Consider the following 24,775-nt stretch of genomic DNA (forward strand, 5'->3'; position numbering starts at 1 on the left):
GTGAAGCGACTTGCCCAAGGTCACATAGCAGACAAGTGGTGGAGCCGACATTCGAACCCATGTCCTTCTGACTCAGAGGCCCAGGCTGTATCCACTATGCCATTTAAGTGCTTAATAAATGCCATTATTATTATTATTATTATGTACCAGGCACTGTTCTAAGCACTGGGGTAGATAATAACGGCATTTGTTAAGCGCTTACTATGTGCAGAGCACTGTTCTAAGTGCTGGGGGGGATGCAAGGTGATCAAGTTGTCCCACTTGGGGCTCACAGTCTTAATCCCCATTTTACAGATGAGGGAACTGAGGCTCAGAGAAGTTAAGCGACTCGCCCAAGGTCACACAGCAGACATGTGGCGGAGCCGGAATTCGAACCCATGACCTCTGACTCCAAAGCCCGGGCTCTTTCCACTGAGCCATGCCGCTCCTCTAGATACATGCTGCTCCTCTAGATACAAGTCAATCATGTCCCACACAGGGCTCGCAATCTTAGCCTCCATTTTACAGAGGAGGAAACTGAGGCACAGAGAAATTGACAGGGACTTGTCCAAAGTGACAGAGCAAAGTGGCAGAGCGGGGATTAGAACCCAGGTCCTCCTGATTCATTCCTCTATTCACCAGCCCATGATGTTTCCACTTTGTCGCTTGAAAGCCATCATTATTATTATATGTATATATACATAATATATATATCCTGTATATATGTTTGCATGTATTTATTGCTCTATTTATTTATTTTATTTGTACATCATCATCATCATCATCAATCGTATTTATTGAGCGCTTACTATGTGCAGAGCACTGTACTAAGCGCTTGGGAAGTACAAATTGGCAACATATAGAGACAGTCCCTACCCAACAGTGGGCTCACGGTCTAAAAGGGGGAGACAGAGAACAAAACCAAACATACTAACAAAATAAAATAAATAGAACAGAAATGTACAAGTAAAATAAATAAATAAATAAATAGAGTAATAAATATGTACAAACATATATCCATATATACAGGTGTTGTGGGGAAGGGAAGGAGGTAAGATATTTATTCTATTTATTTTATTTTGTTAATCTGTTTTGTCTTGTTGTCTGTGTCCCCCTTCTAGACTGTGAGCCCGCTGTTGGGTAGGGACCGTCTCTAGATGTTGCCAACTTGGACTTCCCAAGCGCTTAGTACAGTGCTCTGCACACAGTAAGCGCTCAATAAATACGATTGAATGAATGAATGAAAGCCAAGTCCCCGTTTGCGAAAGGAAGTGTGTCAGGACTAAGCTAGCTGTTTCAGCATCTTTTTCCAAAGACGGCAGTGAAACTCCTGAGTTTCTCATCCCCATGGCTATTTTTTTCTTTCAGGGAAGACGGATCTTTCGAAAATTTCGAAATGCGGGAACTCCTGGACTCCGCTTCCCGGCCAAATCATAAGCTCAACCCCTGGGGGCCTCATTTTGTTTCCCAAATTTCAGGATTGAGCTTTTGCCAGGGAAAAAAGTCAACAGGATTTCCTTGGATGACTTAGTAAAATGCGGCTCAGTGGAAGCAGCGTGGCTCAGTGGAAAGAGCCTGGGCTTTGGAGTCAGAGGTCATGGGTTCAAATCCCAGCTCCGCCAATTGTCAGCTGTGTGACTTTGGGCAAGTCACTTCACTTCTCTGTGCCTCGGTTACCTCATCTGTAAAATGGGGATTAAGACTGTGAGCACCACGTGGGACAACCTGATCACCTTGTATCTCCCCCAGCGCTTAGAACAGTGCTTCGCACATAGTAAGCACTTAACAAATACCATCATTATTATTTAGAAGCAGTGTGGCTCAGTGGAAAGAGCACAGGCTTTGGAGTCAGAGGTCATGGGTTCGAATCCCGACTCCGCCACATGTCTGCTGTGTGATCTTGGGCAAGTCACAACTTCTCTGGGCCTCAGTTACCTCATCTGTAAAATGGGGATTAAGACTGTGAACCCCACGTGGGACAACCTGATCAGCCTGTATCCTCCCCAGAGCTTAGAACAGTGCTTTGCACATAGTAAGCGCTTAACAAATGCCAATTATTATTATTATAATTATTATGGCCCCCCAAATCCCAAAGCTTAGCTCCAGATATTTAAATAAGATTTTTTTCATTGCTATTTTGAAATGGGAAATTCTCAAAGTCAGTCAGTCCTATTTATTGAGCACTTACTATGTGCAAAGCACTGTACTGAGCGCTTGGGAGAGCGCAGTAGAACAATAAACAGACACATTCCCTGCCCACAATAAGGCACAGGGTCTCACTAAATCCAGGTGAAAGTTCCTCATCAAGTTCCTGTTCCTAATAATGGTGATGATGATGATAATTATGGTATTTGTTAAGCGCTTACTATGTGCCAAGCACTGTTCTAAGCGCTGGGGTAGATACAAGGTTATCAGGTTGTCTCACGTGGGGCTCACAGTCTAAGTCCCCACTTTCCAGATGAGGTAACTGAGGCACAGAGAAGCTAAGTGACTTGCCCAAAGATAATAATAATAAAGCAGGACCTAGTGGATAGAACTCGAGCCTAGGAGCAGAGGATCTGGGTTCTAATTCTGCCTCCATTACGTACCTGCTGTGAGACCTTGGGCAAGGCACTTAACTTCTCTGTGCCTCAGTTCCCTCATCTGCAAAATGGGGATTCAATACCTCGGCTCCCTCAGCCGATCAATCGATCATATTTATTGAGCACTCACTGTGTGCAGAGCACTGTACTAAGCGCTTGGGGGAGTACAGTATAACAATAAAAAAGACCCATTCTCCGCCCACAATGAGCTTACAGTGTAGGGTCCCTCCTACTTGGACTGTAAACCCCATGGGGAACTATATGCTTAGCCCACAGAAAACACTTAAATACCACAATTATTATTATTATTATTATTCATTCATTCAGCACGGGCTTTGGAGTCAGAGGTCATGGGTTCGAATCCCGACTCTGCCAATTGCCAGCTGTGTGATTTTGGGCAAGTCACGTCTCTGGGCCTCAGTTCCTTCATCTGTAAAATGGGGATTAAGACTGTGAGCCCCCCGTGGGACAACCTGATCACCTTGTAACCTCCCCAGCGCTTAGAACAGTGCTTTGCCCACAGTAAGCGCTTAATAAATGCCATTATTATTATTATTATTATTGAGCTTTTATAATTATTATTATTATTGTATTTGTTAAGTGCTTACTATGTACCAGGGACTGTACTATGTGCGGGGTAGGTAAAAGATAATCAGATTGGACACAGCCTCTGTCCTTCTTCAAGACAACACTATCGTCATTACTCACCCTTCCCTCAGCCCCACAGCATTTAGGCACATATCCATAAATTATTTTACTTGTATTAATGTCTGTCTCCCCCTCTAGACTGCAGAGGCACTGCACTGAGCGTTTGGGGGAGTCCAATACAGCAATAAACAGAGACCATCCCTGCCCAGATGGTTCACAGTTTCCAACCCGAGTCCACCCACGCTCACAGCTCAGTTAGGCAAGAGATTTCCCAACTTTTGGAGCTGATTTCCCCATCCTCCTCCTGACCCATGGCTCATCCATTCAGTAGTAAGTATGAAGTGCTTGTTGTGTGCAGAGCACTGTACTGAGCGCTTGGGAGAGTCCAATGCAACAATAATCTGACACATTGCCTGCCCACAGTGAAATTGCAGTCCAGAAGTGGTGGAGAGACAGACATCAATACAAATAGCAGCATGGCGCAGTGGAAAGAGCACGGGCTTGGGAGTAGGAGGTCATGAGTTCTAATCCCAGCTCCATCACTTGTCAGCTGTATGACCTTGGGCAAGTCACTTCACTTCTCTGGGCCTCAGTGACCTCATCTGGAAAATGGGGATTCAAAGTGCGAGCCCCACGTGGGACAACCTGATTACCCTGTATCTCCCCCAGCGCTTAGAACAGTGCCTGGCACATAGTATTCATTCATTCATTCAATCATATTTATTGAGCGCTTACTGTGTGCAGAGCACTGTACTAAGCGCTTGGGAAGTACAAGTTGGCAACATCTAGAGACGGTCCCTACCCAACAGTGGGCTCACAGTCTAGAAGGGGGAGACAGAAAACAAAACAAAACATATTAACAAAATAAAATAAATAGTAGGCGCTTAACAAATACTACCATTATTATTATTGTTATTATTATTATGACAGAGGTCTACATTAAGTGCTGATTATTATTATTAATATTATGATGGTGGAGGTCTACATTAAGTGCTGATTATTATTATTAATATCATGGTGGTGGAGGTCTACATTAAGTGCTGCCACCCAGGTATTTGTTAAGCGCTTCCTACGTGTCCGGCGCTGTACTGAGCGCTGACTTTTGGGGCCCTTATGGCCCAGCCCCCGCCCACTTCCCCCACGCTGGGGAATCCGGGGCGGGACGGTCTACCTCGAATCCCTGCTGCTGCAATTCGGGCGGGGTGACAAGGAGGGACTTTTTTTTCTCTGTTCTTTTTTTCCCCGGATTTTCCCGGAATGGGGCCGGGGCTGCTGCTTCCCGCTAACGCCCCGCCCCGCTCCCCCCCAGGGGGGCTTTATTAGAAGGAGGGCGAAGGGCCCGGGGCTGCACCTCCCAGACGCTCCCAGGCAGGTAGGCCCCCCCTGACCCCCGACCCCTCACCCCTCCTCCCTTAGGCCGGGACCTAAGGGTGTGTGCGTGTCTTTATGTGTGTGAGTATGTATGTATCTATGTATGTATGTGTTTGTGTCCCACCTCCCTAATCCTCTATCCCCCTCCTTCCCCCTGCTCCCCTAATCCTCTATCCCCCTTCTCCCACCTGCTCCCCAAATCTTTTATCCACTCCTCCACCCACCAAATCATCTATCCCCCTTCTCCCTCCTGCTCCCCAAATCTTCTACCCTCCTCCTTCCTGCTCCCCTAATCCTCTATCTCCCTCCCCCCTGCTCCCCTAATCCTCTATCCGCCTTCTCCCCCCTGCTCCCCAAATCTTCTATGCTCCTCCTCCCTCCTGCTCCCTTAATCCTCTATCTCCCTCCCCCTGCTCCCCAATCCTCTGTCCCCCTTCTCCCTGCTGCTCCCCAAATCTTCTATCCCTCTCCTCCCTCCTGCTCCCCTAATCCTCTATCTCCCTCCCCCCTGCTCCCCTAATCCTCTATCCCCCTTCTCCCTCCTGCTCCCCAAATCTTCTATCCCTCTCCTCCCACCTGCTCCCTTGATCCTCTACCTCCCTCCCCCTGCTCCCCTAATCCTCTATCCCCCTTCTCCCTCCTGCTTCCCAAATCTTCTATCCCTCTCCTCCCACCTGCTCCCTTAATCCTCTGTCTCTCCCCCCTGCTCCCCAAATCTTCTATCCCCCTCCTCCCCCCGCTCCCCTAATCCTCTATCCCCCTTCTCCCTCCTGCTCCCCAAGTCTTCTATCCCTCTCCTCCCACCTGCTCCCTTAATCCTCTGTCTCTCTCCCTCCTGCTCCCCAATCTTCTATCCCTCCTCCCCCCTGCTCCCCTAATCCTCTATCCCCCTTCTCCCTCCTGCTCCCCAAATCTTCTATCCCTCTGCTCCCCCCTGCTCCCCTAATAATAATAATGATGATGGTAATTTGTTAAGCGCTTACAAGCACTGTTCTAAGCGCTGGGGAGATTACAAAGTGATCAGGTTGTCCCACGTGGGGCTCACAGTCTTAATCCCCATTTTACAGATGAGGGAACTGAGGCACAGAGAAGGCAAGTGATTTGCCCGAGATCACACGGCTGACAAGTGGCGGAGTCGGGATTAGAACCCACGACCTCTGACTCCCGAGCCCGGGCTCTTTCCACTAAGCCACGCTGCTTCTCTAAAGCAGCGTGTATGTATGTGTGTGTGTCCCACCTCCCTAATCCTCTATCCACCTCCTCCCCCTTGCTCCCCTACTCCTGTATCCCTCTTCTCCCTCCTGCTCCCCAAATCTTCTATCCCCTTCCTCCCTCCTGCTTCCCTAATCCTCTCTCTCCCACCCCCCTGTTCCCCAAATCTTCTATCCACTCCTCCACCCCCTAAATCCTCTATCCTGAGAAGCAGCGTGGCTCAGTGGAACGAGCACGGGCTTGGGAGTCAGAGGTTGTGGGTTCTAATCCCAGCTCTGCCACTTGTCAGTTGTGTGACTTTGTAGAAGTCGCTTCACTTCTCTGTGCCTCAGTTACCTCATCTGTAAAATGGGGATGAAGACTGTGAGCCCCGTGTGGGACAACCTGATTAACTTGTATCCCCCCAGTGCTTAGAACAGTGCTTGGCACATAGTAAGCGCTTAACAAATGCTATCATCATTATTATTATTATTATTATTATTATTATCCCCCTCCCTCCGGCTCCCCAAATCTTCTATCCCCACTAAACCCTCATTTCCTCTTCTCCCACTCCCTTCTGCATCACCCTTACACCTGAATTTCACCCCTTCCTCAGCCCTACAGCACTTTTGTGCGTATCTATAATTTCTTTAGTTACATTAATGTCTATCTCCCCGCTAGCCTTTAAACTCACTGTGGGCAGGGAATTGTCTACCACTGGGACCTGATTATCTTCTGTCTATTCCGGCACTTAGTACAATACTTGACACATAGGAAGTGCTCAGCAAATACCACCATAACTACAAATACCACCATAGTTATTATCAATATTATTCTTCCACTTTGTGGTTTTTCAAGATTTTCCCTCTCCCCATCTTACTCTGCAGATTTTCATTTCCTCCTCCTGAGCTTTTAAAGTGCCTTTTCTCCTCTCCCTAAATCCCGCTCCTCTTCCCCACATCTCATCCTCTAGAATGCAGCTATAATTACCAAGCAGCGTGGCTTAGAGGAAAGAGCACAGGCTTGGAAGTCAGAGGTCATGGGTTCTAATGCCGCCTCCACCACTTGTCAGCTGTGTGACAACTTCTCTGTGCCTCAGTTATCTCATCTTTAAATGAGGATTAAGACTGTGAGCCCCACATGAGACAACCTGATAATCTTGTATCTACCCCAGCACTTCTAGACTGTGAGCCCACTGTTGGGTAGGGACTGTCTCTATATGTTGCCAACTTGTACTTCCCAAGTGCATAGTACAGTGCTCTGCACACAGTAAGCGCTCAATAAATACGATTGATTAGAACAGTGCTTGGCACAGAGTAAGCGCTTAACATTATTATTATTAGTGTGTTTGATTATTGCCTCTCAGTGAATCACTTGGGAGAGTACAAGGCGTGATTGCTGCCCACAAGGAGTTTTCCATCTAAGAAAGAGAATCTGTCTGTCATTCATTCATTCATTTGTATTTATTGAGCGCTTACTGTGTGGAGAGCACTGTACTAAGCGATTGGAAAATACCATTTAGCAACATATAGAGACAGTCCCTACCCAACAATGGGCTCACAGTCAAGAAGGGGCCTTAAGCACAGTAATTGTGGTAGTTAGGACCAGAGTAATAGTAACAAGGGAGAGAATCTGTCTTTCTTAGGTATAGTAACTGTGGTAATGATGATATAATAATAATTATGGTATTTGTTAGGCACTTACTATGTGCCAGGCACTGTTCTAAGTGCTGGGGTGGATAAAAGCAAATCAGGGTGGACACAGTCCCTGTCCCAAGTTGGGCTCACAATCTTAATCTCCATTTTTCAGATGAGATAACTGAGGCCCAGAGAAGTGAAGTGATTTGCCAAAGACACTGAACAGACAGACGCTGCTTCTCTGTTATTCTGTTTCTTTTGTTAGTACACTGTTCAGAGGTGCTTAATAAACATCCTTGATCGACAGCATGACAGTGGAAAGGGCAGAGGATTGGGTATCCAAGGACCTAAATTCTAACCCCTGCTCTGCTGCTCTCCTGCTGTCTGTGAGCTGGGGCCAACTTCTCAATGATTCAGTTTCCTCAGCTGTAAAGCAGGAGGAAAAACCTGTTCTCCCTCCTCTTTTTTTTTTTAAATGGCATTTGCTAAGCACTTATTATGTCCCAAGCATAAAAATAAGTGCTGAGGTAGATACAAGTTAAGCAGGTTGGATACAGTCCTTGTCCCACATGGGTCTCACAGTCTTAATCCTCAATTTGCAGATGAGAGAACAGGCACAGATAGGGTAATAATATTAATAATGGTATTTGTTAAGGACTTAATAATAATAATGGTGGCATTTGTTAAGCACTTACTATGTGCAAAGCACTGTTCTAAGCACTGGGGAGGATACAAGGTAATCAGGTTGTCCCACGTGGGGCTCACAGTCTTAATCCCCATTTTACAGATGAGGGAATTGAGGCACAGAGAAGTGAAGTGACTTGCCCAAAGTCACACAGCTGACAATTGGCAGAGCTGGGATTCAAACCTATGACCTCTGACTCCCAAAACCATGCTCTTTCCACTGAGCCACGCTGCTTCTCTGAGTTGCTGACATAGCTGACTTGCTATGCGCCAGCCAAGTACTAAGCGCTGGGGTGGATACGAGCAAATTGGATACGAGACAGTCCCTGTCTCATTTGGGGCTCACAGCCTCAATCCTCACTGAGAGGTAACTAAAGCCCAGAGAAGTGAAGCGACTTGCCCAGGGTCACACAGCAGATACGTGGCAAAGTGGGACTAGAACCCAGATCCTTCTGACCCTCAGGCCCGGACTCTAGCCCACGTGAGCCAGAGACCATGTCTGACCTGATTATCTTGTATCTCCTCCAACGTGTGATTGTAGTTAGGGCTTAATAAATACCACAATTATTTCTCCTATGCCATCCCCTTGTCAGTAAGACAGTGACGGCACTTGAGAAGTAGTGTGGCCTGAGAATAGAGCACGGGCCCGGGAGCTGGAAGGGCATGGGTTCTAATCCTGGATCCGCCGCTTGTCTGCCGCGTGACTTCACTTCTCTGGGACTCAGTTACCTCAGGGACTGTCTCTATATGTTGCCAACTTGTACTTCCCAAGCACTTAGTACAGTGCTCTGCACACAGTAAGCGCTCAATAAATACGATTGATGATGATGATGATCTGTAAAATGGGGATTAGGACTGTGAGCCCGATAGGGACTGAGTCCAACCCAATTTGCTTGTACCCTTGTACTCAATTTGATTGAGACTGGTCTTCAATCTCTCATCCCATCCCGACTGGATTACTGCATCAGCCTCCTCTCCGATCTCCCATCCTCCTGTCTCTCAGCCCAGATGATGTAACTGAGGTCCAGAGAAGTGAAGTGATTTAATAATTCACTAGGGGATTATTAGAAAATCAGGATACTAAAGACACATTTTTTTAAATCCTGAAGAAAACCCGGATATTGGGCTCTGAAATTCTTCTCAGCTTCTCTTAAGACTGTGATTAATGGAGTTACTATACCAGCATATCAATATAGTTACTATATCAATCAATCAGTGGTATTTATTGAGATATATAATAATAATGATAGCATTTATTAAGCACTTACTATGTACAAAGCACCGTTCTAAGTGCTGGGGAGGTTACAAGGTGCTTGGTAGTCTTATTCCCTAGAATGGACATTGTACTACTGTTTTTCTCACGGAGAGAAAAAAGTGAAGATGTATCGTGGAAAAAAACCATAAATTGGCCACCTGCAAACTCCATGAAAATTAAGTTAAACTCTATAAAATAGAAAGCCGGGGTCTCCCTTTTCTCCCTTTCCAATATTGTCAGCCACATTGATGTTCAGTTCATCAGTGATTCTTGGGGTAGTGATCTGCCTTATAGAGTTTAAAGGGAACAATAAATGTATAAATAATTGATATTACTCCCAGCCCTTAGTACAAAGAAGCAGCGTGCCTTAGTGGAAAGAGCACAGGCTGGGGTGTCAGAGGTCATGGGTTCTAATCCTGGCTCCACCACTTATCCGCTGTGTGACTTTGGGCAAGCCACTTAACTTCTCTGGGCCTCAGTTAGTTCATCTGTAAAATGGGGACTAAAACTGTGAGCCCCACGTGGGATACCCTGTTACCTTGTATCTACCCCAGTGTTTAGAACAGTGCTTGGCACATAGTAAGTGCTTAACAAATACCATTATTATTTCTAGACTGTGAGCCCGTTGTTGGGTAGGGATTGTCTCTATCTGTTGCCAAATTGGACTTTCCAAGCACTTAGCACAGTGCTCCGCCCACAGTAAGCGCTCAATAAATACGATTGAATGAATGAATGGCATATTCATTCATTCAATCGTATTTATTGAGCGCTTACTGGGTGCGGAGCTTTGTACTAAGCACCTGGGGAGTACAATACAACAATCAACAGGTGCATTCCCCACCCACAATGAGCTTACTGTCCAGTAAACGCTTAAAAAAATACCACAATCATTATTTCTACATATCAGTTCCAACGCGTTCACATTTCCGCGGTGTCTGTGTTGCCATTTTTTAGTTATGGAGGAGAAAACTGCAATCCCTCTTACCATGGCCCCCCGAGACAAATACGAGACCGTGTGTGTGTTCGGCACTGGAGATTTTGGAAGATCCTTGGGGTGCAAGTTGCTCCAGTGCGGCTATCCTGTGGTGTTCGGGAGCCGGACGCCCCAAGAATCCAGCCTGGTCCCGAAGGGAGCGGAGGTCTTGTGCTACAGAGAGGCGGCTCGGAGGGCCGACCTCATCATCGTGGCGCTCCACAGGCAGCATTACGACTTCTTGGCAGAGCTGGCGGACGACCTGCGGGGGAAAGTCCTGGTGGATGTGAGCAACAACCTCAAAATCAATCAGTACCCCGACTCCAATGCTGAGCATCTGGCCCAGTTGGTGCTTGGATCTACAGTAGTTAAAGCGTTCAACACGGTCTCGGCCTGGGCTCTCCAGTCAGGCACGCTGGATGCCAGCAGACAGGTAAAAGTGAACCGGTCGGTTCCTCAAGAAACTCCAGTGGTTGCTCGTCCAACTCCTCACCAGTGGCTTTAAAGCTCTTAATCTCCTCACCCCCTCCAACCTCACCTCACTACTCTCCTACTACATCCCAGTCTGCACACTTCATTCCCCTAACAACCTTCTCACTGCACCTCAATCTCATCTATCTCACTACCAACCTCTCGCCCACATCCTACCTCCAGCCTTGAACACCCTCCAGCCTCCTATCAGACAGATAATTGCTCTCCCCCACTTCAAAACCTTATTGAAGGCACATCTCCCCCCAAAAGCCATCCCTGACTAAGCTCTCCTCTCTTCTCCCACTCCCATCTATGCCGCTCTTACTTGCTCCTTCATTCGTCCTCCCTCCCATCCCCACAGCACATCTATATCTGTCATTTATTTATTTACTATTTATATTAATGTCTGTCTCCCTCTCTAGACTGTGAGCTCATTGTGGGCAGGAATGTGTCTATTTGTTGCCATACTGTAATAATAATAATAATAATAATAATGGCATTTATTAAGCGCTTACTATGTGCAAAGCACTGTTCTAATCAATCAATCAATCAATCGTATTTATTGAGCGCTTACTGTGTGCAGAGCACTGAACTAAGCACTTGGGAAGTACAAGTTGGCAACATATAGAGACAGTCCCTACCCAACAGTGGGCTCACAGTCTAAAAGGTGGGCTCACAGTCTAAAAGCGCTGGGGAGGTTACAAGGTGATCAGGTTGTCCCTCGGAGGGCTCACAGTCTTAATCCCCATTTAACAGATGAGGGAACTGACGCACAGAGAAGTGAAGTGACTTGCCCAAAGTCACACAGCTGACAGGTGGTGGAACCAGAATTTGAACCCATGACCTCTGACTCCAAAGCCAGTGCTCTTTCCACTGAGCCATGCTACTTCTCTCCCAAGTGTTTAGAACAGTGCTTTGCACACAAGTGCTCAATAAATACGACTGAATGAATAAATGAATAATTGGAAATATCATCTCTAAAAATTGGCCAGTTAGAAAAGAGAAAGGAAAAATTGCAAGCTAAAATTGAGCTTTTTTAAAAAAAATTTTGGCATCTGTTAAGCAGTTGCTACGTGCCGGGCACTGTACTAAGCACTGGGGTACATCAGGTGGGACACAGTCCACGTCATTCATTCAGTCGTATTTATTGAGCACTTAATCTGTGCAGAGCACTGTACTAAGCGCTTGGGAGAGTACAATAGAACAATGAACAGACACATTTCCTGCCCACAATATGTCCCACATGGGGAATCACAGGCTTAATCCCCACTTAAAAGGTGAGGTAACCTAGGCCCAGAGAAGTGAAGTGATTGGCCCGAGGTCACACAGCGTACAAGTGACAGAGACAGGATTAGAACTCGGATCCTTCTGACTCCTGGGCCAGAATCTGATGTCACCCAGGCACAAAGCTGGCGAAGCCTGGCTAGGAACTCAATGTCAGTCATTTCCGAACCCCAGTGACGATTGGATAGATGTGAGATGCCTGCAGAATATTCCCTCAAAGCATGGCTTGGGAGGCAGGAAAGGGATTATTCTTATTATTATGGTATGGGATAAATATCTACTATGTGTCAAGCAGCTTTCTAAGTGCTTGGGCGGATAAAAAGTAATTAGGTCAGACACAGTCCCTGTCGAACATGGGATTCTCAGACTAAGCTCATTGTGGGCGGGAAATAGATCTGTTTATTAGCATATCAAATGTTTAGTACAGCACTCTGCACACGGTAAGCACTCAAATTATTGACTGACAGTCTAAATAAGAGGGAGAACAGGTATTGAAGCCCCATTTTACAGTTGAGGAAACTGTGGGACATAGAGGTTGAGTGATTTACCCAAGGTCCTACAATCATTCAGTTATAGTTCTTGGGCACTTACTGTATGCAGAACATTGTACTAAACGCTTGGAAGAGTAAAACTCTTGCCAAATCCAACAGCCTCTGCCCCATCTTAATCCCCCTCATCCTCTCAGCTGCCTTCGACACTGTCGACCACCCCCTTCTCCTGGAAATATCATCCAACCTCGGCTTACTGACATTGCCTTCTACTGGTTCTCCTCCTATCTCTGTCGGCTCATTCTCAATCTTTTTCAAAGGCTCTTCCTCTGCCTCCCACCCCCAAACTGTGGGAGTCCCTCAAGGCTCAGTTCTGAGCTGCTTTCTATTCTCCATCTACACCCAGTCCCTTGGAAAACACATTCACTCCCGTGGCTTCAACGGCCACTTCTATGAGGATGATTCCCAACTCTCCTTCTCCCGCCCCGATTTCTCTCCCTCTCTGCAGTCTCGCATTTCCTCTTGACTCCAAGACCTCTCTACTTGGATGTCCTGCCATCACCTCAAGCTTAACGTGGCCAAAACAGAACTCCTGTCCTCCCCCATCACTGTAGACAGCTCCACCCTCCTTCCCATCTCCCAAGCCTGCAAAATTGGCATTATCTTTGACTCCTCTCTCTTTCAACCTACATATTCAAGCTATCCATTAATCCTGTCAGTTCAGCCTTCACAATCCCTCAAAAATCCACTCTTTCTTCTCCATGCAAACTACTACCATGTTAATCCAAGCACTTAATCCTATCCCACCTTCATTACAGCCTCCTCACTGACCTCCCTGCCTCCTGTCTCTCCCCATTTCAGGCCTTACTTCACTCTGTTGCCCGAATCATTTTTCTGCAAAAACATTCAGTCCATGTCTCCCCACTCCTCAAGAACTTCCAGGGGTTGCCCATCCACCTCATCAAACAAAAACTCCTCACCATTAGCTTTAAAGCACTCAATCACCTTGCCCCCTCCTACCTCACCTCATTGCTTTACTGCAACCCAGCCCACACACTTCACTCTTCTAAACCAACCTTCTCACTGTACCATGATCTCATCTGTGATGGATCTGTTATATTGCTCTATTGTCCCTCTCCCAAGCGCTTAGTAGAGTGCTCTGCACACGGTAAGCACTCACTGAGCTCCCACCCATCTCCAGGGAGTTGATCACAGCCCCATCTCCTTGCCAGTACCAGGGTTATGTTAACATAGCTCGCCATCAAGGGCGTCAAATATTTCACTCCCGAGGCTCCCACAGGAGCGGAATTTGCTCTTCCGATGTGGAGCTCCAGGACAAAGCAGGGAAGTGGAGAGAATAAGGGCTGGTCATAGCCAATTTTGCATCAGTGTGAGCCAAGATAAAGTAGCTTCTCCTAAACTCTTCTGCGTTATTTTTATAACGGGCCTTGAAAATTCTGTTTTTAAACTCCAGGTGTTCGTCTGTGGAGATGACAGTAAATCTAAACAGAGAGTGATGGATATCGTCCGGACTCTAGGACTAACGCCTCTGGACCAAGGTTCTCTCTCGGCGGCCAAAGAGATCGAAGACTACCCCTTACAGCTCTTTCCTATGTGGAGGTTCCCCGTGTACCTATCTGCGGTCGTGTGTGTTTTCTTCTTTTTATACTGCGTGATCCGGGAGGTGATCTATCCCTATGTTCACGGAAAGGAAGACGTGACGTTTTTCGTGGCCATTTCCATCCCGAACCGCGTCTTCCCAATAGCGGCTCTCGTCCTCCTGGCCTTGGTGTACCTCCCTGGAATCCTTGCCGCCATCCTGCAGTTGTACCGAGGCACAAAATATAGCCAGTTTCCAGATTGGCTGGACCACTGGATGAGATGTAGGAAACAGCTCGGAATCGTCGCCCTGGCTTTCGCCTCCCTCCACGTCTTATATACGCTCGTCATTCCCATCCGCTATTTCGTCCGATGGAAAATAAACGCTTACGTCATTAAGCAGGTACGGTTATTCTTATTATTCCTTGATAATGATAACTGGTATTTAAGCGCTTACTATGCGTTCGATAATGATGTAGCTATGAGACGATCAGATTGGACTCAATCCCTGTCCCACATGGGGTTTACAGATAGAGAAGCAGCATGGCGTAGTGGATAGAGCACGGAAGGTCGTAGGTTCTAATTCCGGCTCTGCCACCTGTCTGCTGTGTTACCTTGGGCAAGTAACTTCACTTCCCTGGGCTTCAGAGAAGCAGCGTGGCTCAGTGGAAAGCGCAAGGGTTTAGGAGTTAGAGGTCGTGGGTTCTAATCCCCACTCCGCCACTTGTCAGCTGTGTGACTTTGGGCAAGTCACTTAACTTTGCTGTCCCTCAGTTACCTCATCTGTAAAATGGGGATTAAAGACTGTGAGCTCCACATGGGACAACCTGATTACCTTGTATCTCCCTCAGCGCTTAGAACAGTGCTTGACACATAGTAAGTGCTTAACAAATACCATCATTATTATCATCATTCAGTTACCTCATCTGTAAAATGGGGATTGAGAATGAAAGTCCCACATGGGACAGGGACTGTGTCCAATCTGATTGGCTTGTATCTACCCAAGAGCTTAGTACAGTGCGTGGCACATAGAGCTTAACAAATACCCTTTTTTTTTAGGTATTTAATCCCTATTTTACAGATGAGGAAACAGACACACAGAGGAATTAAGTGGCAGAACAGGGATTAGAACCCAGGTCTTCTGAATCTCGGGCCCATGCTCGTTCTACCAGGCCGTGCTGTTTCTCTGCTTCCACTCGGCATTTAACAACGAATTTTATCAGCTTTTATCAAGAAATTCAATGAATCCACTTAACTACTACTCTTCCCCACCTTTCAAAGCTTTATTGAAGGCACATCTCCTCCAAGAGGCCTTCCCAGACTAAGCCCCCTCCTCTCCTTCCCCCCTCACAGCCCTTATGTCCATATCTGTAATTTATTTATTTGTATTGACGTCTGTCTCTCCCCCTCTAGTCTGTAAATTGTTGTGGGCAGGAGATGTGTCTATTTATTGTTGCATTGTAGTCTCCCAAGCTTAGTACAGTGCTCCGCATACAGTAAGCGCTCAATAAATACGACTGAATGAACGAACTATTGAAACGTGCAGCTACTGGGCTACCAGAAATGTGGGATTCTGTGATTTTATTTTTAAGTTCAGAATTCTAGATTGATCCTCAGATAAACTGTAGCCTCTCCAGGAATATCTTGGACCAGTCTGACCCAATGCAGACCCCTCCCACCAGCAGAGCCCCTCTGGAGAAAGGATCCTGTGTGATCCAGCGCTTAGAACAGTGCTTTGCACATAGTAAGCGCTTAATAAATGCCATTATTATTATTATTATTATTATTATCAGGGGCCAGAGAACAGATTTTCAATCCACTGACCGAACGGTGTTCTGATCCAACTCAGACCTGGCCCAGGGGGTCCCAAGGCTCATTTGTTTGGAGCTGATAGCTTCCCACCCTCATGGCAGAAACTCAGGCCTTATTCCAGTCATCATCACCATCAAAAGAAGCAGTGTGGCCTAATGGAAAGAGCATGGACCTGGGCATCAATAGGACCTGGGTTCTAATCCCAGCTCGGCCACTTGTCTGCTGTGTGACCTTGGGTGAGTCACTTGATTTCTCTCTGCCTCAGTTCCCAATATTATTTGTAAAATGGGGATTAAGGTTATGAGTCCCCTGTGGGATAGGGACTGCATCCAACGCTGATTTGCTTTTATCCACCCCAGCGTTTAGTACAGTGCTTTGCACAAGGTAAGCGCTTAACAAATACCACAATTATTAAAAGCATTTATGGAGCCTAAGGTACGAAGAGCTCTCTTTTAGGGGCACACCATAGACTTGGAAAACCTGATCCATGTCCTCAAGGAGTTTACAAACTAATGGGGAAGACAGATTCAGATTGTAGGCACAGTAAGCACCAGAGGGCAAAAAAATCAGGTGACAAAAGTAAGTCAAAATAATTACTAATATATGTCATAAATTGATTTACTCATACATGCTAAGGGTCATTGATTCAATTATTCATTCATTCAAACGTATTTATGGAGCGCTTACTTGGTGCAGAGTACTGTATTAAGCATTTGGGAGAGTATAATACAATAAACAGAGCCATTCCCTGTCCACAGCGAGCTTCCAATCTTGGGGGGAGGGGGAAGACAGACATCAATACTAATAAATAAATGACATAAGTTCTGTAGGGCTGGGAGGGGGGAAGAACAAAGGAAGCAAGTCAGGGTGTTTGTAGAAGGGAGTGGGAGGAGATGAAGGGGGGGCTTAATCTGGGAAGGCCTCTTGGAGGAGGTGTGACTTCAATAAGGCTTTGAAGGGGGGGAGAATCATTGTCTGTCAGATTAGAGAAGGGAGGGTGTTCCAGGCCAGAGGCGGGACTTGGATGAGAAGATAGATGAGATGGAGGTACAGTGAGAAGGTTGGTGTTAGAGGACCAAAGTGAGCGGCCTGGATTGTAGAAGGAGAGAAGCCAGGTGAGGTAGAAGGGGGCAAAGTGGTGAAGTGCTTTAAAGCCAATGGTGAGGAGTTTGTTTGACGCAGAGGTATCCAGAAAGACAGGGATGACTCAGGCCTGCCAGGGAGGTGTGTTCTAGGAGGCTGTGAGCAAGTGACAGGATGTGGTTGGGTGGAGTGAAAGAAGAGTTCTATCCCGTGGGATTACTGTATATAACGGGTTGGAGAGCGGACTGTTGAAGTGCAGCTGTGGTTAGGAATTTAGCATGGGAGGAGCAGGACTGTGAGCCAGGAAGCAGCAGAAGAGAGTAAAAAGGCACGAAGGACCAAGCTCGCGGAGAACCTTGAATCCAGTGGTCAAGAGTTTAGACAATGACTCTCCCCCCTCACCTTCAAAGCCTTATTGAAGATCCATCTTCTTCAAGAGGCCTTTCCTCTTTCCTCTTCTCCCACTCTCTGCCGCATCGCCCTGACTTGCTCCCTTTATTCATCCCCCGTCCCAGCCCCAAAGCACGTAGGTCCATATCTGTCATTTATTTATTTCTATTAATGTCTGTCTCCCCCTGTAGACTGTAAGCTCATTATGGGCAGGGAATCTGTCTATTGTTTATAGTGCACTCTCCCCAAGCAGTGCTTTGCACACAGTAAGCGCTCAATAAATACAATCAAATGAATGAGAGTTGACTCCAAAGAGAAGATGGTTTGGAGATTTTTGAGAAAGGGAGAAATGTGCTCTGAACAGCGCTTTTGAAAAGGTGATCTGGGCAGTAGAGGGTAGATATATGATAATCAAGTTGGACACAGGCCATGTCCCACATGGGGCTCACAGTCTTAATCCCCATTTTACAGATGAAACAACTGAGGCACAGAGAAGTGAAGTGACTCACCCGAGGTCACACAGCAGATGATGTCCTTACCTAAACAGGAAAGTCAACAATTAAACAAATGATTAAATAGATACACATCTAAATGCTGAGTTCATTGTGGGCAGGGAATGTGTCTGTTCATTGTTGTATTGTACTCTCCCAAGTGCTTAGTACAGTGTTCTGCACACGGTAAGCATTCAACAAATATGATTGTAATAATAACAATTGTGGTATTTAAGCACTTACTATGTACCAGGCACTGTTCTAAGCATTGGGGTAGATAGACGATAATTAAGTTGGACAAAGTCCATGTACCACATTGGGCTCAAGGTTGATTGACTAAGGTGGATGATGGATTGACGGAAAGCTCAATCTTGCAGAAATATCTGCTCTCTTCAATCCCGGCTCAGCCCCTTGTCCGCTGCGTGACCTTGGTCGGGTCACTTCACTTCCCTGTGCCTCAGTTCCCTCATCTGTAAAATGGGGATTAAGACTGTGAGTCCCATGTGGGACATGGACTGTGCCCAACATGAACAGCTTGTTCACCCCAGTGCTTAGTTCAGTGTCTGGCACATAGTAAGCGATTAATACATACCATTAAAAAATGTTTTGCAGTAATATTTAAGCTTCCCATCATGTGCGATTTTAAAAATGATTTTAAAATGTTTCTTAGGCGGTAGCCAATAGAACTGATCCATTCATCATCCCCAGTGGCTGGCTGAGTGACTCCTACCTAGCCTTGGGAATACTGGGCTTCTTCCTGTTTGTCCTCTTGGGAATAACTTCCCTGCCATCTGTCAGCAACACCGTCAACTGGAGAGAATTCCGGTTTATCCAGGTAAGGACTTGAAGTAAAAAAAAAAAAAAAGAAAAGAAAAATCTCTTCTCATGGCAAAAATCAGGTTTAAAGGCTCACCTTTACCAAGTTCCCAGGAAATCTAATATCAGTGGCTAACGCGTGATGGGCAGTATGGCCTAGTGGTATAAAGCCCAGGCCTGGGTTTTCATTCCAGCTCTGCTGCGTAACCTTGGGCAGATCACCTCACTTCACTGTGCCTCAGTTACTTCAGCTGTAAAATGGGGATTGGATACCTGTTCACCCTCCTGCTTAGATCGTGAGCCCTGTGGGTATCTTCCCCAGTGCTTAGAACAGTGTTTGACACAGAGTAAGTGCTTAACAAATACCACAATTATTATCATCATCCCGGCTAGAATGGGGTCAGATCCAAAAAGGAGCCTCCCTATTTGGCCTGTGTTACTGAGCACCCGCAGGAGGAGTCTCCCCCATCCCGCCTTTTCCCCTGCGGCCACCAACCTCCGTTTAAACGAACCTCAGCAAATGCTAGATTGAACTTTCTCAAATACGGCGATGCCCTCTCTTGAAACCGGCCCAGCTTCACTGAGGCGAGCAAGCGCGATGCTTTTGTAAATGTTCATAACATCGAGTCCGGGTGTGGGGGGATTGAACCGGGCTTGGCTCTGGAGAAAGGCCAAGATGGCTAGAGCCCAGAAGGGGCCCCAAGAGCTTCAGGGATCGGGCCAAGGCTGATGAGGCCCCGGGCTTGACTAGAGTGTGGATCCGGACCTCCGCAGAACCCGGCAGGCTGAGGCGACTCCATGCCTACAGCAAGCCAACTGCTGAATCCCACCATCCCTAAAGAACTCGCTCTCATTCCTCTGCACTGTCTTCTGGGGCCAGAGACCCATCCTCCCCCTCCCCTCAAATTTCTTTGTCTCCCCATTTTAGAAGCCTCCAGTGGGAGAGATTCCCCCAATCTCTCAGCCTCCAATTCCAGAGCTTCATGACTAATAATCCCATCCTCGTCACCAAAGCCCTCCTAAAAATCTCACCTCCTCCAAGAGGCCTTCCCTGACTAAACCCTCATTTCCTTAACCACCCTCCTTTCTGCACCACCTATGCGTTTGGTTCTGTGAGGCCCATATTGTGTCCAACCCAATTTGCTTATTCATTCATTCAATCGTATTTATTGAGCGCTTAATGTGTGCAGAGCACTGTACTAAGCGCTTATATTCACCCCAGTGCCTGGCACATGGTAAGCGCTTAACAAATACCCACTAAACACTTGATAATCACTCCACCCTCGGATCCTTATTCTCTCCTATTTCCCCAATCTGTCACTGGATTATGTCCACCAATTCTACTGTATTGTACTCTTCTCAAGTGTACTCAGCACACAGTAAACACTCCATAAATACTACTGATTGATTGCCTAACTTAAAAATCTCATGTTACAGTTTAAACCCATTTCCTCCTGTTCCATTCTCATTAGCAATAACAACCCTTCAAACTACTGCAGGCTTACTACTTGGGTCCCCTTCCTTGTTGTGTTCATCTTTTATATTTTTCGTTTCCAACCCCTTGCAACATCTCCATTCTCTCCTCTTCCTAACTTTCTCCAAGTATTCCGCACCCCTTCCACTGCAAAGGATTCTGAGATTTCTAGTATTTTCTGAGCAGGGCTGAACGTAAAGGGAAAACTAGGTTTTACCACACCGGAATAATAATAATCGTGGCATTTTTTATGTGCTTAGTATGTGCCAAGCATTGGGGTAGATACAAGATAATCAAGTTAGTCACAATCCCTGTCCCTTATGGGGCTCACAGTCAAAGTATCAATCGATAGATTCATCAGTGGTATTTCTTGGGCAGTTACTGTGTGCAGAGCACTGTACTAAACACTTGGGAGAGTCCAATACAGTAGAGTTGCTAGACACATTCCCTGCCTTCAAGGAGTTTACAATCTAGTGGCTCTGATCCATCAATGTTATCTGTTAAGTGCTTTCTGTGTGCAGAGCACTGTACTAAGCGCTCTCTAGGCTGTAAGCTGTTTATGGGCAAGGAACAGATCTGCTAGTTCTACTGTACTGTACTCACCCAGGTGCTTAGTACAGTGCTCTGCACATAGCAAGTGTTCCATAAATACCATTGACTGAATTACTGATTGGGGGAGAACAGAATAACAGAGATGGTAACCTGCCTACAGTGAGTTTACAGTCTAATCTGCCAAATCTAGACTGCGGGCAGGGAATGTCACTATTTATTGTTGTACTTTCCCAAGCGCTTATTACAGTGCTCTGTGCACAGTAAGCGCTCAATAAATGTGATTAAATAAATCGGGGAGACGGTTTCTAGTTCTTCATACACAGGGCAACGTAAGCATCACCAAGGGGCCCCCCACAAAAAGCCATCACCCCTGGGAAAACAAAGTTATTATCACGACCCTGCTCAGACCTCAAAACAATAATAATAATAATAATAATAATAATTGTGGTATTTGTTAAGTGAATACTAGGTGCCTGGCACTGAGCGTGGCTCAGTGGAAAGAGCCCGGGCTTTGGAGTCAGAGGTCATGGGTTCGAATCCCAGCTCTGCCAACTGTCACTGTGTGACTTTGGGTGAGTCACTTAACTTCTCTGCGCCTCAGTTACCTCATCTGTAAAATGGGGATGAAGACTGTGAGCCCCCTGTGGGACAACCTGATCACCATGTAACCTCCCCAGTGCTTTGCGCATAGTAAGCGCTTAACAAATGCCATCATCATTAGTATTACTAAGCACTGGGGTGGATACAAGCAAACTGGGTTGGACACAGTCCCTGTCTCATGTGGGGCTCACAGTCTCAATCCCCATTTTTACAGATGAGGTAACTGAGGCCCAGAGAAGTGAAGTGACTTGCCCAAGGCCACACAGCAGACAAGTGGCAGTGCTAGGATTAGAACCCATGACCTTCTGACACCCAGGTCCTTGCTCTAACCACTAATCCAAACTGCCTTGTCCTTTATCTGTGATACCACAGCAACGCCGAAGCCGATCGGGATCAGGTTGCTGGGCAAACGAGCCCCGATTCCCTAAAAGTGGTCTAGCCAGAGGGCGGAGTGAAAACACCCATTTTGGCCAAACGGAGTGCGCTCCAACAGTAATCTAGGCGTCCATAACAGAGCTCCAGCTACAGTTACAGCTACAGCTCCAGTTCGACTGTGTTACCTTTAAAAAATCTTTTGCTTTAAGTTGCTTTAAGTGGTTGCCGCGTGGCTCAGTGGAAAGAGCACGGGCTTTGGAGTCAGAGGTTCAAATCCCAGCTCCGCCAGTCATCAGCTGCGTGACTTTAGGCCAGTCACTTCACTTCTCTGGGCCTCAGTTCCCTCATCTGTAAAATGGGGATGAAGACTGGGAGCCCCGCATGGGACAACCTGATAACCTTGGAACCTCCCCAGTGCTTAGAACAGTGCTTGGCATATAGTAAGCACTTAATAAATGCCACCATCATTATTATTATTATTATTTTTGGTGTTTGTGCTTCTTCCTTACAGTCTAAGCTTGGTTACCTGACTCTGATCTTGTGTACGGCTCACACGCTGGTGTACGGCGGGAAGAGGTTCCTCAGCCCTACGATTCTGAGATGGTGTCTTCCTTCAGCCTACGTCCTCGCCCTCATCCTTCCTTGCGTGGTGTTGGTGATCAAGTTCATCCTCGTGATGCCCTGCATAGACAGGCCCCTGACGCAGATTCGTCAGGGCTGGGAGAGAAACTCGAAAACCGCAAAGAAGGCCCAGTGTGAGAATGGCAAAGCAGACGTGTGAGGGCTGTTGCCGGATTTTCCAAGGACGTTACAAAAAAAAAAAAGACTTTTCCCTGCTAGATTATAAACTTCTTGAGGGCAGGGATCAAGTCCACTAATCCTATTGTACTCTCCCAAGTGCTTAGTAGAGTGCGATGCACACAGTAGGTGCTCAATAAATAGCGTTGACTGATGGATCCTTGGCCTGGAATAGATGCCAAGGTAAATAATAATAATTGTGGTATTTGTTAAGCGCTTGCTATGTGCCAGGCACCATACTAAGCGCTGGGGTGGATACAAGCTAATCGGGTTGGACACGGTGTCTGTCCCACGTGGGGCTCACAGTCTCCATCCCCATTTTACAGATAAGTGAAGCCCAGAGAAGTGAAGTGACTTACCCATGGTCACGCAGCAGACAAGTGGCAGAGCAGGGATTAGAACCCAGGTCCTTCTGGCTCCCAGGCTTCTGCTTTATCCATTCGGCCCCAGAGAGCCTTCTCCACCCAGATGAGGAGGCTGAGCCAATCCTTGGATCAGGAATTGGGTCGGGCAGTGGGAGCAGGAGAAGACAGGATGTGTTTTCCCTGTTTTCCCCAATTGGAATGGTTGGGAGTGTGACGGAAGGTCCCAGGTACAGATGGGGATAAAGAAATTCCAGGAAGGTGCTTTGATTGACCGGGAAAAAGTCCTGGAATCCCGAGTTGTTTTTTGTTTTTGTGGTATTTGTTAAGCACTTACTATGTGCCAGGCATTGTACTAAGCACTACGGTTAATCAGGTTGGGCACAGTCCCTACCCCCACAGGGCTCGCAGTCTTAATCCTCATTTAACAGCTGAAGAAACGGAGGCATAGAGAAGCAAGGCCCTGAGATCACCAAGGTCACGGAGCAGCTGGGATTAGAACCCAGGTCCTCTGACTCCCAGCCCGTGCGCTTTCCACAAGGCCCGAGTCTGGCCATTCCCATGGAAGGCCCGCCCTTGACACTAGGAACTTCCAGAAGAAATCCCTCAAATTCGCAATGCCATTCCTGCCTGAGCAGGAGGTGAGCGGGAAAATTAGAAGTGTAATGACAGGCCAGTGCTGACAGTAAGTCCACTCCTTAGAGTCCCCGTTCCCTTCCTCAACCAAGCCTTGAACCGAGGATGATCTCCTTTGGCCTCCCACATGGGTTTTTCGCCATTTAGTGACACCCCCCCCCCCCAAATTGGTAGCCCCCAAACACTGACTTCTTTCCCTGCCCCTCAGATCATGGTGCCAATTATGTTCAACCTAGAGGAAGGAGAAGCTGGGTTTTGTAAACGGATTGTATTTTGTGCTCGCGTTTATTGATATACTATCTCTTTTGAATAAAAATATTCTTCTAAATGATGTCCTAAGTCCTTAATTTTATGTTCATTCTTCATGAGATGTGTTATCCCTTTGTTGAAAAAGAACTATTTCTGTGCTTCACGTCCCAGGTGTGGAAACACCCGGCTCTATCTATCTCTGACACTTTTCCTGGTGGACAAGGGAATGTGTCACCTCTTTTGCATTTTCCCCAGTGCTTGATAAATACTATTACTACCAGGTCTGTGCTGTTCTCCCTTTTCTTAGGCTGTGAGCCCTACGTGGGACAGGGACTGTGTCCAACCTGATTAACTTGTATCTACCCCAGTGCTTAGTACAGTGCTTGACACATAGTAAGAGTGTAAGAAATTCCATTAAAAAAAAGGCCTAGCAAGACAAATGGAATCAACTCTGTTCTCAGGGCCACAAGGGAGTTAGTCCAGTTTCTCGGCAAAACCACATATAGTGATGGTGTTTGTTAAGGGCTTACTCTGTGCCAAGCACTGTTCTAAGCGCTGGGGCAGATACAAGGTAATCGGATTGGACAGAGGCCCTGTCCCACATGGGGCTCACCGTCTTAATCCCCATTTTCCAGATGAGGAAACTGAGGCCCAGAGAAGTGAAATGACTTGCCCGTGGTCCCACGGCAGACAAGTGGTGGAGCCGGGATCAGAACCCAGCTCCTTCTGACTCCCAGGTGTGCTCTGTATCTTCTGAGACGCCAGCCAGGGAATGGTTTTTGGGGTTCGGGAAGGCTGAGGGCCCTATTCTGCCCAAACCCGTGATGGGCTCAGCCTGAAAAAAATCTTGGAGGGACACTGAGGTCAATTCAGGCTCAATCCCTGGAGCACTATCCGTCTTCCTACCTGGAATTCACTCCCCTTTGATATCCGACAGATCACCACCCTCCCCACCTTCAAAACGCTCCGAAAATC

General features: G+C 46.8%; 1 protein-coding gene across 1 annotated transcript; it reads left to right on the forward strand.

Moving 5' to 3' along the window:
- Positions 1-4,546: 4,546 nt before the first annotated feature.
- STEAP4 (STEAP4 metalloreductase) lies at positions 4,547-22,808 on the forward strand. The gene is made up of 5 exons (XM_038755828.1): positions 4,547-4,581; positions 10,302-10,753; positions 14,038-14,565; positions 18,609-18,773; positions 22,267-22,808. The coding sequence occupies exons 2-5, from the start codon at positions 10,304-10,306 to the stop codon at positions 22,534-22,536; spliced, it is 1,413 nt and encodes a 470-aa protein (XP_038611756.1). The 5' UTR covers positions 4,547-4,581; positions 10,302-10,303; the 3' UTR covers positions 22,537-22,808.
- The last annotated feature ends 1,967 nt before the right edge of the window (positions 22,809-24,775 follow it).

This window comes from Tachyglossus aculeatus, chromosome 13, assembly GCF_015852505.1.
Source record: "Tachyglossus aculeatus isolate mTacAcu1 chromosome 13, mTacAcu1.pri, whole genome shotgun sequence".
Taxonomy (NCBI): Eukaryota; Metazoa; Chordata; class Mammalia; order Monotremata; family Tachyglossidae; genus Tachyglossus; species Tachyglossus aculeatus.